The 15677-nt window shown below is 54.0% G+C and overlaps 1 protein-coding gene across 1 annotated transcript in view; it reads right to left on the bottom strand.

The window, feature by feature from the left end:
- MYBPC3 (myosin binding protein C3) overlaps positions 1 to 15677 on the bottom strand; it is a 423360-nt gene that overhangs the window by 332943 nt on the left and 74740 nt on the right. Inside the window, exon 6 of the mRNA XM_085646556.1 lies at positions 14423 to 14540. Coding sequence (XP_085502682.1) covers positions 14423 to 14540 — 118 coding nt within the window. The remainder of the gene's footprint in view (positions 1 to 14422; positions 14541 to 15677) is intronic.

Genomic DNA, 15677 nt, shown 5'->3' with positions numbered 1-15677 from the left:
ATGAGCGACAGAGTCTCCGTGCATGTTCTTGTCCCGTGCTTTGGAACCACTGTGGTACGGAGGAGCGACAGAGCCTAAGTGCATGTTCTTGTCCCGTGCTTCGGAACCACTGTGGTAGAGACGAGTGACAGAGCCTCTGTGCATGTTCTTGTCCCGTGCTTCGGAACCACTGTGGTACAGAGGAGCGAAAGAGCCTCCGTGCATGTTCTTGTCCCGTGCTTCGGAACCACTGTGATATAGATGAGTGATAGAGCCTCCGTGCATGTTCTTGTCCCGTGCTTTGGAACCACTGTGGTACGGAGGAGCGACAGAGCCTCAGTGCATGTTCTTGTCCCGTGCTTTGGGACCACTGTGGTACGGACGAGCGACAGAGCCTACGTGCATGTTCTTGTCCCGTGCGTCAGAACCACTGTGGTACGGAGGAGCGACAGAGCCTCCGTGCATGTTCTTGTCCCGTGCTTCGGAACCACTGTGATATAGATGAGCGATAGAGCCTCCGTGCATGTTCTTGTCCCGTGCTTTGGGACCACTGTGGTACGGACGAGCGACAGAGCCTACGTGCATGTTCTTGTCCCGTGTGTCGGAACCACTGTGGTACGGACGAGCGACAGAGCCTCCGTGCATGTCCTTGTCCCGTGCTTCGGAGTCACTGTGGTGGCGAGCGACAGAGCCTCCGTGCATGTACTTGTCCCGTGCTTTGGAACCACTGTGGTATCGACGAGCCACAGAACCTCCGTGCATGTTCTTGCCCCATGCTTTAGAACCACTGTGGTATAGATGAGCGACAGAGCCTCCGTGCATGTTCTTGTTCCGTGCTTTGGAACCACTGTGGTACGGACGAGCGACTGAGCCTCCGTGCATGCTCTTATCCCGTGCTTTGGAACCACTGTGGTACAGACGAGCGACAGAGTCTCTGTGCATGTTCTTGTCCCGTGCTTTGGAACCACTGTGGTACGGACGAGCGACTGAGCCTCCGTGCATGCTCTTGTCCCGTGCTTTGGAACCACTGTGGTACGGACAAGCGACAGAGCCTCAGTGCAGGCTCTTGTCCCGTGCTTTGGAACCACTGTGGTACGGACGAGCGACAGAGCCAACGTGCATGCTTTTGTCCCATGCTTTGGAACCACTGTGGTACGGAGGAGCGACAGAGCCTCAGTGCATGTTCTTGTCCCATGCTTTGGAACCACTGTGGTACAGATGAGCGACAGAGTCTCCGTGCATGTTCTTGTCCCGTGCTTTGGAACCACTGTGGTATGGAGGAGCGACAGAGCCTCAGTGCACGTTCTTGTCCCATGCTTTGGAACCACTGTGGTACAGACGAGCGACCGAGCCTCCGTGCATGTTCTTGTCCTGTGCTTTGGAACCACTGTGATATAGATGAGTGACAGCCTCCGTGCATGTTCTTGTCCTGTGCTTTGGAACCACTGTGGTACAGACGAGCGACAGAGTCTCCATGCATGTTCTTGTCCCGTGCTTTGGAACCACTGTGGTACGGAGGAGCGACAGAGCCTCCGTGCATGTTCTTGTCCTATGCTTTGGAACCACTGTGGTACAGAGGAGCGACAGAGCCTCCGTGCATGTTCTTGTCCCGTGCTTTGGAACCACTGTGGTACGGAGGAGCGACAGAGCCTCCGTGCATGTTCTTGTCCCATACTTTGAAACTACTGTGGTACAGATGAGCGACAGAGTCTCCGTGCATGTTCTTGTCCCGTGCTTTGGAACCACTGTGGTACGGAGGAGCGACAGAGCCTAAGTGCATGTTCTTGTCCCGTGCTTCGGAACCACTGTGGTAGAGACGAGTGACAGAGCCTCTGTGCATGTTCTTGTCCCGTGCTTCGGAACCACTGTGGTACAGAGGAGCGAAAGAGCCTCCGTGCATGTTCTTGTCCCGTGCTTCGGAACCACTGTGATATAGATGAGTGATAGAGCCTCCGTGCATGTTCTTGTCCCGTGCTTTGGAACCACTGTGGTACGGAGGAGCGACAGAGCCTCAGTGCATGTTCTTGTCCCGTGCTTTGGGACCACTGTGGTACGGACGAGCGACAGAGCCTACGTGCATGTTCTTGTCCCGTGCGTCAGAACCACTGTGGTACGGAGGAGCGACAGAGCCTCCGTGCATGTTCTTGTCCCGTGCTTCGGAACCACTGTGATATAGATGAGCGATAGAGCCTCCGTGCATGTTCTTGTCCCGTGCTTTGGGACCACTGTGGTACGGACGAGCGACAGAGCCTACGTGCATGTTCTTGTCCCGTGTGTCGGAACCACTGTGGTACGGACGAGCGACAGAGCCTCCGTGCATGTCCTTGTCCCGTGCTTCGGAGTCACTGTGGTGGCGAGCGACAGAGCCTCCGTGCATGTACTTGTCCCGTGCTTTGGAACCACTGTGGTATCGACGAGCCACAGAACCTCCGTGCATGTTCTTGCCCCATGCTTTAGAACCACTGTGGTATAGATGAGCGACAGAGCCTCCGTGCATGTTCTTGTTCCGTGCTTTGGAACCACTGTGGTACGGACGAGCGACTGAGCCTCCGTGCATGCTCTTATCCCGTGCTTTGGAACCACTGTGGTACAGACGAGCGACAGAGTCTCTGTGCATGTTCTTGTCCCGTGCTTTGGAACCACTGTGGTACGGACGAGCGACTGAGCCTCCGTGCATGCTCTTGTCCCGTGCTTTGGAACCACTGTGGTACGGACAAGCGACAGAGCCTCAGTGCAGGCTCTTGTCCCGTGCTTTGGAACCACTGTGGTACGGACGAGCGACAGAGCCAACGTGCATGCTTTTGTCCCATGCTTTGGAACCACTGTGGTACGGAGGAGCGACAGAGCCTCCGTGCATGTTCTTGTCCCATGCTTTGGAACCACTGTGGTACAGATGAGCGACAGAGTCTCCGTGCATGTTCTTGTCCCGTGCTTTGGAACCACTGTGGTATGGAGGAGCGACAGAGCCTCAGTGCACGTTCTTGTCCCATGCTTTGGAACCACTGTGGTACAGACGAGCGACCGAGCCTCCGTGCATGTTCTTGTCCTGTGCTTTGGAACCACTGTGATATAGATGAGTGACAGCCTCCGTGCATGTTCTTGTCCTGTGCTTTGGAACCACTGTGGTACAGACGAGCGACAGAGTCTCCATGCATGTTCTTGTCCCGTGCTTTGGAACCACTGTGGTACGGAGGAGCGACAGAGCCTCCGTGCATGTTCTTGTCCTATGCTTTGGAACCACTGTGGTACAGAGGAGCGACAGAGCCTCCGTGCATGTTCTTGTCCCGTGCTTTGGAACCACTGTGGTACGGAGGAGCGACAGAGCCTCCGTGCATGTTATTGTCCCGTGCTTTGGAACCACTGTGATATAGATGAGTGATAGAGCCTCCGTGCTTGTTCTTGTCCTGTGCTTTGGAACCACTGTGGTACAGACGAGCGACAGAGCCTCAGTGCATGTTCTTGTCCCGTGCTTCGGAACCACTGTGGTGGAGACGAGTGACAGAGTCTCCGTGCATGTTCTTGTCCCGTGCTTTGGAACCACTGTGGTACGGAGGAGCGACAGAGCCTAAGTGCATGTTCTTGTCCCGTGCTTCGGAACCACTGTGGTATAGACGAGTGACAGAGCCTCTGTGCATGTTCTTGTCCCGTGCTTCGGAACCACTGTGGTACGGAGGAGCAAAAGAGCCTCCGTGCATGTTCTTGTCCTGTGCCTCGGAACCACTGTGATATAGATGAGTGATAGAGCCTCCATGCATGTTCTTGACACGTGCTTTGGAACCACTGTGGTACGGAGGAGCGACAGAGCCTCAGTGCATGTTCTTGTCCCGTGCTTTGGGACCACTGTGGTACGGACGAGCGACAGAGCCTACGTGCATGTTCTTGTCCCGTGCGTCAGAACCACTGTGGTACGGAGGAGCGACAGAGCCTCCGTGCATGTTCTTGTCCCGTGCTTCGGAACCACTGTGATATAGATGAGAGATAGAGCCTCCGTGCATGTTCTTGTCCCGTGCTTTGGGACCACTGTGGTACGGACGAGCGACAGAGCCTACGTGCATGTTCTTGTCCCGTGTGTCGGAACCACTGTGGTACGGACGAGTGACAGATCCTCCATGCATGTTCTTGCCCCATGCTTTGGAACCACTGTGGTATAGATGAGCGACAGAGCCTCCGTGCATGTTCTTGTTCTGTGCTTTGGAACCACTGTGGTACGGACGAGCGACTGAGCCTCCGTGCATGCTCTTATCCCGTGCTTTGGAACCACTGTGGTACAGACGAGCGACAGAGTCTCCGTGCATGTTCTTGTCCCGTGCTTTGGAACCACTGTGGTACGGACGAGTGACTCAGCCTCCGTGCATGCTCTTGTCCCGTGCTTTGGAACCACTGTGGTACGGACAAGCGACAGAGCCTCAGTGCAGGCTCTTGTCCCGTGCTTTGGAACCACTGTGGTACGGACGAGCGACAGAGCCAACGTGCATGCTTTTGTCCCATGCTTTGGAACCACTGTGGTACGGAGGAGCGACAGAGCCTCCGTGCTTGTTCTTGTCCCATGCTTTGGAACCACTGTGGTACAGATGAGCGACAGAGTCTCCGTGCATGTTCTTGTCCCGTGCTTTGGAACCACTGTGGTATGGAGGAGCGACCGAGCCTCAGTGCACGTTCTTGTCCCGTGCTTTGGAACCACTGTGGTACAGACGAGCGACCGAGCCTCCGTGCATGTTCTTGTCCTGTGCTTTGGAACCACTGTGATATAGATGAGTGACAGCCTCCGTGCATGTTCTTGTCCTGTGCTTTGGAACCACTGTGGTACAGACGAGCGACAGAGCCTCCGTGCATGTTCTTGTCCTATGCTTTGGAACCACTGTGGTACAGAGGAGCGACAGAGCCTCCGTGCATGTTCTTGTCCCGTGCTTTGGAACCACTGTGGTACGGAGGAGCGACAGAGCTTCCGTGCATGTTATTGTCCCGTGCTTTGGAACCACTGTGATATAGATGAGTGATAGAGCCTCCGGGCTTGTTCTTGTCCTGTGCTTTGGAACCACTGTGGTACAGACGAGCGACAGAGCCTCAGTGCATGTTCTTGTCCCGTGCTTCGGAACCACTGTGGTGGAGACGAGCGACAGAGTCTCCGTGCATGTCCTTTCCCGTGCTTTGGAACCACTGTGGTACGGAGGAGCGACAGAGCCTAAGTGCATGTTCTTGTCCCGTGCTTCGGAACCACTGTGATATAGATGAGCGATAGAGCCTCCATGCATGTTCTTGTCCCGTGCTTTGGAACCACTGTGGTACGGAGGAGCGACAGAGCCTCAGTGCATGTTCTTATCCCGTGCTTCGGGACCACTGTGGTACGGACGAGCGACAGAGCCTCAGTGCATGTTCTTGTCCCGTGCGTCGGAACCACTGTGGTACGGAGGGGCGACAGAGCCTCCGTGCATGTTCTTGTCCCGTGCTTCGGAACCACTGTGATATAGATGAGCGATAGAGCCTCCGTGCATGTTCTTGTCCTGTGCTTTGGGACCACTGTGGTACGGACGAGCGACAGAGCCTACGTGCATGTTCTTGTCCCGTGCGTCGGAACCACTGTGGTATGGACGAGCGACAGAACCTCCGTGCATGTTCTTGTCCCGTGCTTCGGAGTCACTGTGGTGGCGAGCGACAGAGCCTCCGTGCATGTACTTGTCCCGTGCTTTGAAACCACTGTGGTATCGACGAGCCACAGAACCTCCGTGGATGTTCTTGCCCCATGCTTTGGAACCACTGTGGTATAGATGAGCGACAGAGCCTCCCTGCATGTTCTTGTCCCGTGCTTTGGAACCACTGTGGTACGGACGAGCGACTGAGCCTCCGTGCATGCTCTTGTCCCGTGCTTTGGAACCACTGTGGTACGGACAAGCGACAGAGCCTCAGTACATGCTCTTGTCCCGTGCTTTGGAACCACTGTGGTACGGACGAGCGACAGAGCCAACGTGCATGCTTTTGTCCCATGCTTTGGAACCACTGTGGTACGGAGGAGAGACAGAGCCTCCGTGCATGTTCTTGTCCCGTGCTTTGGAACCACTGTGGTACAGACGAGCGACCGAGCCTCCGCGCATGTTCTTGTCCTGTGCTTTGGAACCACTGTGATATAGATGAGTGACAGCCTCCATGCATGTTCTTGTCCTGTGCTTTGGAACCACTGTGGTACAGACGAGCGACAGAGTCTCCATGCATGTTCTTGTCCCGTGCTTTGGAACCACTGTGGTACGGAGGAGCGACAGAGCCTCCGTGCATGTTCTTGTCCTATGCTTTGGAACCACTGTGGTACAGAGGAGCGACAGAGCCTCCGTGCATGTTCTTGTCCTGTGCTTTGGAACCACTGTGATATAGATGAGTGACAGCCTCCGTGCATGTTCTTGCCCCGTGCTTCGGAACCACTGTGGTGGAGACGAGCGACAGAGTCTCCGTGCATGTTCTTGTCCCGTGCTTTGGAACCACTGTGGTACGGAGGAGCGACAGAGCCTAAGTGCATGTTCTTGTTCCGTGCTTCGGAACCACTGTGGTAGAGACGAGTGACAGAGCCTCTGTGCATGTTCTTGTCCCGTGCTTCGGAACCACTGTGGTACGGAGGAGCGAAAGAGCCTCCGTGCATGTTCTTGTCCCGTGCTTCGGAACCACTGTGATATAGATGAGCGATAGAGCCTCCGTGCATGTTCTTGTCCCGTGCTTTGGAACCACTGTGGTAGGGACGAGCGACAGAGCCTCCGTGCATGTTCTTGTCCTGTGCTTCGGAACCACTGTGGTACGGAGGAGCGACAGAGCCTCCGTGCATGTTGTTGTCCCGTGCTTCGGAACTACTGTGGTACGGAGGAGTGACAGAGCCTCCGTGCATGTTCCTGTCCCGTGCTTTGGAACCACTGTGATATAGATGAGCGATAGAGCCTCCGTGCATGTTCTTGTCCCATACTACACAAAGATTGGCTTTAGGTACCTTCGCCTCTGTTGTATCGGGCTTACACAACAGCATGCAATGTGGGCAACCGATTTGGAGCGGTATTGACGCAGCCTGCATTGCTCATGCCACTGTGCCCAGTTCTTCCGGTGTGCCCTGTATTCCCTTATAGGCGTTGTTAAAAGCCTAACTGCTAGAATATTCTTAAAAGCGTGTTTTCCAACAGCTGCTCTCAGGTACGGTTGCAGAGGATGGCTTCAAGTGATGCCTCAAGCTCCTCCGCTCCTCTGGTGAGACTTTCCTGGCGCGTGTCTTTATCTTTTTCTTTAATGGCGCTTTAGTAATTGAGAGATCTGTCAAATATGCGGGATCCATATTTAGCATTGTTCTGTCAAGGTACTTTCCCCAAGTACTTTTCTTCTCTAAAACATATCCCTCACAGTTCCTTCTCTCCACCAATCACAGGGGTCAAGCCTAGGTAGCTCCTTCTCTCCACCAATCACATGGGTCAAGCCTAGGTAGCTCCTTCTCTCCACCAATCACATGGGTCAAGCCTGAGTAGCTCCTTCTCTCCACTAATCACAGGGGTCAAGCCTGAAAAGCTCCTTCTCCCCACCAATCACGGGATCATGCCTCAGTAGCTCTATCTCTCCACCAATCACAGGGGTCAAGCCTGAGTAGCTCCTTCTCTCCACCAATCACTGGGGTCAAGCCTGACTAGCTCCTTCTCTCCACCAATCACAGGAGTCAAGCCTGAGTAGCTCCTTCTCTCCACCAATCACAGGGGTCTAGCCTGAGTAGCTCCTCCTCTCCACCAATCACAGGGGTCATGCCTGAGTAGCTCCTTCTCTCCACCAATCACAGGGGTCAAGCCTCAGTAGCTCCTTCTCTCCACCAATCACAGGGTCAAGCCTAAGTAGCTCCTTCTCTCCACCAATCACAGGGGTCAAGCCTGAGTAGCTTCTTCTCTCCACCAATCACAGGGGTCATGCCTGAGTAGGTCCTTCTCACCACCAATCACAGGGGTCAAGCCTGAGTATCTCCTCCTCTCCACCAATCACAGGGGTCATGCCTGAGTAGCTCATTCTCTCCACCAATCACAGGGGTCAAGCATGAGTAGCTCCTTCTCTCTACCAATCACAGGGGTCAAGCCTGAGTAGCTCCTTCTCTCCACCAATCACAGGGTCAAGCCTGAGTATCTTCTCTCCACCAATCACAGGGGTCAAGCTTGAGTAGCTTCTTCTCTCCACCTATCACAGGGGTCAAGCCTGAGTACCTCCTTCTCTCCACCAATCACAGGATCATGCCTCAGTAGCTCTTTCCCTCCACCAATCACAGGGGTCAAGCCTGAGTAGCTCCTCCTCTCCACCAATCACAGGGGTCATGCCTGAGTAGCTTCTTCTCTCCACCTATCACAGGGGTCAAGCCTGAGTAGCTCCTCCTCTCCACCAATCACAGGGGTCATGCCTGAGTAGCTCGTTCTCTCCACCAATCACAGGGGTCAAGCCTGAGTAGTTCCTTCTCTCCAACAATCACAGGAGTCATGCCTGAGTATAAATGTCCACAGAACCTTATTCCTTCCTCTTTCTTTGCTGCTGCAGCCGCTGAGCTAAGTACACATTTCATTGATATATCCACCACATTCTATATTTGTGATTATTGACTTGTTGCGTGTGTTATTCAATTGTATTTATTTGTTTATGCCGAATGAGCGCTTGTGCTCCTGGGAATAGCCTCTGGATTGCCTGGGCAGCAGTAGAGTGGGATCAGGGAGACGTGAGCCAAGGGAAGTCCTCCTGTATTGTTTATCGGCCTCGCGCATGCGCAAGTTGCCGATTGGAGTAATTATCTCCTCGCGCTGCATGCGTTCGAGCCAGGGCCTCAATGTCTCTCTGAACACCCAACGGGTGCACAAACTGTGAAGGCCTTTGCCCAAGGAGAGTTTGAGGTGGCTCCTCCACACTATGGGCAGATCTACAAGAAAGTGCCGCAGCGCGGCACCAAAAGCCCTTTGACTGCGCCACGCTGCGGCACTTTCAGAGCACAGGAATGCGACATATTTACAATGATATGTCGCATCTCTGTGCTTCCCCTGCGCTGGCGCACATATAGCTGCCATGCGCCGGCTCAGGCACCATGGTGCAAGGATGCCTGCGCCACGAGGAGATTGTTTTTGTGCAGGAAGGGGAACCTTCCTGCACAAAAACTATCACTACAGGCATTTCCTCTTTCAATGTGTGCTGTAGAATGCAGCACGCATTGAAAGAGGAAAAAACGAGGAGAAATGAAAACATTCTCCTCATTGCACCTGGCTACACCACCCCTAGAGTGGCGTAGCAAACTGATGCATTTCCAGGTTTACGATTTCTCGTAAATCTGGAAATATGTCTGGTTCCTTGGGGGTTGCGTGTGAACACCCACAGCAACACCAATGGAACGCCCCTTTCAGGCAAAGTGCTGCGTGTAAAGGGGCCATATTTACAAGGACAGGAAAAGCCACGCAGGGTGGCTTTTCCTGTCCTTGTAAATATGGGGCAGAGAAATGCGCTGCCAGTGCGTCACAAAAAGTGACGTAGTGGCAGCGCAAGGGGGCTTGTAAATCTGCCCCTATATATATATTGAAAAGTCGTTCGCTGCTATATTTACCTGCAGTATTTGGAATAAAAAGACTGGCTTGGCTCCTTGCCCTGTGAGTCTATTTACCCTTCAGAATACTCTCCCCTGAGCCTTTTCCACCCCTCCAGTTCTCAGGATGGCGTACTACGCTGAGGAGGGCGAGGATTACGAGGAGTATGACGAGGTGCCTGGGGTGCACCACTGCTGGGCAGGACCTGTCAGTTCAAACGATCATTTCTAGAAAGTCACAAGGCATTACATTTGATGGAGCGTATCACAATCTTCCGAGCCTTGAGGTTTTCTCAGTATCTTCTGCTGGGGAAGAATGTGTTAGTGAAGACAGACAGCTGGTGGCTGTCTCGAGAACTTGTCAAACATGTCAGCTGTCCACATCAAGGAATGGACATAGTGATAGCTGACACCCTCCGCAGGAAACTCCCATCTTCGGAGGAACTCACTTTATCCACAGTGATGTTTCAGAGGATATGCAAATGGTTCAGAAAACATTATCTGGATTTGTTTACGCCAAAGAACAATGCTCAGCGTTGCACATTCTGCTGCTGTTTACATGGGGATGCAGCCTGCGGCGTGGACACGCGGGTGCAGAAGTGGTCGCATCGCCTTCTCTACGCTTTTCCTCCCCTTCCATTGATACAGAGGGTTCTCCTCAGGTTCCAGAGGGAGAAGGGAGATCTGATTCTTGTGGTTCCTTTCTAGCCACAGATACCTTGGCTTCCTCCGCTGAAATCCCTGGCTCCTCTTCCACCTTGAGTCCTTCCGAAGTCCCCATCACCACTCTGTCCCTCTGACTTCAACTCACTCTGGTTTGGAGGTGTAAGCTCCAATCTGCAGGTAAGCGGCCTATCCTCTCCCTGTTGGAGGTAACTCAGAGCTTCAGGAGACCTCCACCGTTGGAATCTTACTTAAAGCGCTGGAGGTCTTCTACCACGGGACGTTCCTCGTGTCATCTTTCACTCCTCTTTGTGACTTTCCTGATCCACCACACTTTCTTGCGGGTGGCTTTCTCTTGAATCTCCCTCTCTCCACCGAAGGTCTCAACGGTTCACTATTAAGGCTTTCAGAGAATTTTCTGATCCTTCTCCTATGTTGAATTTTTTAATTTCGAGACTTTTTAAAATCTTCTCTGTTGTGAGGTTTGGAGAATCCTATCTCTCCGGCTTGGGATCCTATTTCAGTTCCAAGGGCCCCACAGTCTCATCTTCTTAAACCTTTGAACGCTCTTGATTTGAGATATCTTTCTTTGAATGTTCTTTTCTTGGGCGCTCTCGCCTCGGCTTGGAGGATTGGGAAATTGGGAGTTTTAAATTAATCCTCAATTTCCAGGGTCATTTCATGTTTGTTGCTAAAGTTCATTCTGTCTTTCCTGGATCTCTGGAAACCATTCTCCCTCGCTTAGGTCCTTCTCCTTTTAGTGAAGAGCAGTTGTTGAACACGCGGGATGGTACAAGAGCTCTTTTGGTTTACGCCAACAGGTCTCAACAGTAAAGGACATCTGATCCCTCGTTTGTGACCTGCAGACAGTCTGGAAGGGGAGAGCTTGGCTCCTACGACTCTCCGCAGATGGATTAGATCGACCATCTTGCGGCTTTCCAAGACAAACCTATGGATCTCTCAGTAGAAGGGAGAACCTCAGGGAAGGGCTGCTCCTATGGCAGGATAGAACCTCAGGGAAGGGCTGCTCCTATGGCAGGGGAGAACCTCAGGGAAGGGCTGCTCCTATGGCAGGATAGAACCTCAGGGAAGGGCTGCTCCTATGGCAAGGGAGAACCACAGGGAAGGGCTGCTCCTATGGCAGGGGAGAACCACAGGGAAGGGCTGCTCCTATGGCAAGGGAGAACCACAGGGAAGGGCTGCTCCTATGGCAGGATAGAACCTCAGGGAAGGGCTGCTCCTATGGCAGGATAGAACCTCAGGGAAGGGCTGCTCCTATGGCAAGGGAGAACCACAGGGAAGGGCTGCTCCTATGGCAGGATAGAACCTCAGGGAAGGGCTGCTCCTATGGCAGGGGAGAACCTCAGGGAAGGGCTGCTCCTATGGCAGGATAGAACCTCAGGGAAGGGCTGCTCCTATGGCAAGGGAGAACCACAGGGAAGGGCTGCTCCTATGGCAGGGGAGAACCACAGGGAAGGGCTGCTCCTATGGCAAGGGAGAACCACAGGGAAGGGCTGCTCCTATGGCAGGGGAGAACCTCAGGGAAGGGCTGCTCCTATGGCAGGATAGAACCTCAGGGAAGGGCTGCTCCTATGGCAAGGGAGAACCACAGGGAAGGGCTGCTCCTATGGCAAGGGAGAACCACAGGGAAGGGCTGCTCCTATTGCAAGGGAGAACCACAGAGAAGGGCTGCTCCTGTGGCAAGGGAGAACCTCAGGGAAGGGCTGCTCCTATGGCAGGTTAGAATCTCAGGGAAGGGCTGCTCCTATGGCAGGATAGAACCTCAGGGAAGGGCTGCTCCTATGGCAGGGGAGAACCTCAGGGAAGGGCTGCTCCTATGGCAGGATAGAACCTCAGGGAAGGGCTGCTCCTGTGGCAAGGGAGAACCACAGGGAAGGGCTGCTCCTATGGCAAGGGAGAACCACAGGGAAGGGCTGCTCCTATTGCAAGGGAGAACCACAGAGAAGGGCTGCTCCTGTGGCAAGGGAGAACCTCAGGGAAGGGCTGCTCCTATGGCAAGGGAAAACCTCAAAGAAGGGCTGCTCCTATGGCAAGCGAGAACCTCAGGGAAGGGCTGCTCCTATGGCAAGGGAGAACCACAGGGAAGGGCTGCTCCTATGGCAGGATAGAACCTCAGGGAAGGGCTGCTCCTATGGCAAGGGAGAACCACAGGGAAGGGCGGCTCCTATGGCAGGGAGAACCACAGGGAAGGGCGGCTCCTATGGCAGGATAGAACCTCAGGGAAGGGCTGCTCCTATGGCAGGGAGAACCACAGGGAAGGGCTGCTCCTATGGCAGGATAGAACCTCAGGGAAGGGCCGCTCCTATGGCAAGGGAGAACCTCAGGGAAGGGCTGCTCCTATGGCAGGATAGAACCTCAGGGAAGGGCTGCTCCTATGGCAAGGGAGAACCACAGGGAAGGGCTGCTCCTATGGCAAGGGAGAACCACAGGGAAGGGCTGCTCCTATGGCAAGGGAGAACCACAGAGAAGGGCTGCTCCTATGGCAGGGGAGAACCTCAGGGAAGGGCTGCTCCTATGGCAAGGGAGAACCACAGGGAAGGGCTGCTCCTGTGGCAAGGGAGAACCACACGGAAGGGCTGCTCCTATGGCAAGGGAGAACCTCAGGGAAGGGCTGCTCCTATGGCAAGGGAGAACCTCAGGGAAGGGGTGCTCCTATGGCAGGGGAGAACCAGAGGGAAGGGCTGCTCCTATGGCAAGGGAGAACCTCAGGGAAGGGCTGCTCCTATGGCAAGGGAGAACTTCAGGGAAGGGCTGCTCCTATGGCAAGGAAGAACCTCAGGGAAGGGCTGCTCCTATGGCAAGGGAGAACCACAGGGAAGGGCTGCTCCTATGGCAGGATAGAACCTCAGGGAAGGGCTGCTCCTATGGCAGGATAGAACCTCAGGGAAGGGCTGCTCCTATGGCAAGGGAGAACCACAGGGAAGGGCTGCTCCTATGGCAAGGGAGAACCTCAGGGAAGGGCTTCTCCTATGGCAAGGGAGAACCTCAGGGAAGGGCTGCTCCTATGGCAGGGGAGAACCTCAGGGAAGGGCTGCTCCTATGGCAAGGGAGAACCACAGGGAAGGGCTGCTTCTATGGCAGAATAGAACCACAGGGAAGGGCTGCTCTTATGGCAAGGGAGAACATCAGGGAAGGGCTGCTCCTATGGCAAGGGAGAACCTCAGGGAAGGGCTGCTCCTATGGCAGGATAGAACCTCAGAGAAGGGCTGCTCCTATGGCAGGATAGAACCTCAGGGAAGGGCTGCTCCTATGGCAGGGTTTCAGGGAGAATCAATCTGAGGGACGCTTAGGGCAGCCTCTTGCTCGTCAGAGCATTCTTTTGTACATTGAGTTTGAGGACAGGTGTTTGATACTTTGGCGTATGTCAAATCCTGGGCTGTTGCATTCTAAAGATGTTTCTTTTGTCATCAGGTTTTTGGTGGGTCGCAGGCCTTCACTTTGTCATGGCGGGGCAAGGACGAGCGACGCAGGTGTAATGCCTGGTTACTTCTTGGTGAGCTTCATTACACTTGGTCCATCTCGTCCTGGTCACAGTCATTACATCCCACTCATGCCCCCCTCATATCACTCCTTTGACGAGGGTGGACGATGTACAGGAGGCACCGGGAGTGCCAGCCTCTTTCATGCCACCCAGGGGTGGACGGTGGGATTAGCTGCTGAGGATCCTGGTTGGTTCCGGTCGTGAGGTCTCATTACCTCACTTTGTAATGACGACGAGATGGACTAAACATGGTGAAGATCACCAGCTAAGTAACCTGGGCATTGCTGACATCAATAGCCCCCCCCATTCCTGCATGCATTGGTATGGCCCAAGCCCTCGCATGCTCGACTCCTACTATTTCCCAGCATGCTTTGTTCTTTTAGCCTTTGTTAGCATGCCTTTCACCCTCCCATTACAGACTACAGAGCATATTTTAGGGCCCCAATCCCAGCATTCCTTGCGCTCAACCCTCAAGTGGCATGCATCCACTTTTACCTGTTCCTACTCACTCATCACCGAACCCTAGCATCCCTTGCCCTCACCCCCTCCCTGCATACATTGTATGATCCACCCTCGCATCCTTTGCCCTCACCCCAGCCCCTGCATACATTGGTATGACCCAGCCCTAGCATCCTTGGCCCTCACCCCTTCCCTGCATACATTGGTATGACCCAGCCCTAGCATCCTTCCCATATCCCAGCATGCCGTGCTCTCGGTGCGCCACCTACCGTTGACATTGAGGGTAAAGTTGCAGCTGTCGAACTTGTCCTTGCTCGAGACCTCGCACCGGTAGGCTCCGGCGTAGGTGGTCTTGGCTTTGATGATGTGAATCTCAAAGGAGTACACCTGGTGGGCAGAAGGCAAGAGAGAAAGTAAGAGGGCAGCACGGGGCAGGCGTGAGAGGAGCAGTGACAGCGGGGGCGTAGCCAGTGTGCCTTGGGCTCTAGTGCAAGGAAGGAAATGGGCCCCTGACAGAAGCAGGGTTCAGAGGGTTCCTCAGACCTCTGGGCCTGGGTGCCACTGCACCTTGCACACCAATGGAAGCTACGCCCCAGAGAAATATGAAGCCCCGCAGACAGTCACCATCTGTATTCTGTTGTAAGTCTCTATCAGACCCCAGTCCTTACCTTGGTGTTCCTGTCGTAAATCTCTTGCAGCTGCAGGTGTTTGTAAGTCTCTGTCAGACCCCCGGTCTTTACCTCTGTATTCCTGTCGTAAGTGTCTATCAGACACCCGGTTTTTACCTCTGTATTCCTGTCGTAAGTGTCTATCAGACCCCCGGTCTTTACCTCTGTATTCCTGTCATAAGTATCTATCAGACCCCCGGTTTTTACCTCTGTATTCCTGTCGTAAGTGTCTATCAGACCCCCGGTCTTTACCTCGATATTCCTGTCGTAAGTGTCTATCAGACCCCCGGTCTTTACCTCTGTATTCCTGTCGTAAGTCTCTATCAGACCCCCGGTCCTTACCTCTGTATTCCTGTCGTAGGTCTCTATCAGACCCCGAGTCCTTACCTTGGGGTTCCTGTTGTAAGTCTTCTTACCGCCACGCCGCAGCCCAGGGAAACTACATCTACCAGCGGTCCTTGCACCAGGATGCGCCCACGTAATCTTTTAGCACCAGAAGGTGCTTAAAACCCGCCAAGGGCTCCCGCAGTGCGGAACGCGCACGGGCATGCCCGTGCCGCGCCCAGGCGAAGCCAAGGCCAAGGGCAGACCAATCCATGCCCGGCGTAGCCAGGAGGAGGCTACGCTGGGCATGGATGGGTCTGCCCTGACCTCAGGTATCGTGGTGTCTTAGAAGTTCAAGCTTCTATTGACTATTGTTACTGGTGTTTTGATAAAAGCTCCTCCGTCTGAATTGTAAGTCTCTGTCAGACCCTAGTCCTTACCTCTGTATTCCTGTTGTAAGTCACTGTAAGACCCCAGTCCTTACCCTGGTGTTCCTGTCATAAGTCTCTTGCAGCTGCAGGTGTTTGTAAGT

The sequence above is a fragment of the Triturus cristatus genome, chromosome 3_1, assembly GCF_964204655.1.
Source record: "Triturus cristatus chromosome 3_1, aTriCri1.1, whole genome shotgun sequence".
NCBI classification, from domain to species: Eukaryota; Metazoa; Chordata; class Amphibia; order Caudata; family Salamandridae; genus Triturus; species Triturus cristatus.
Note: the sequence above shows the minus strand (reverse complement) of the source record. Positions and strands in the feature narration are given on the sequence as shown.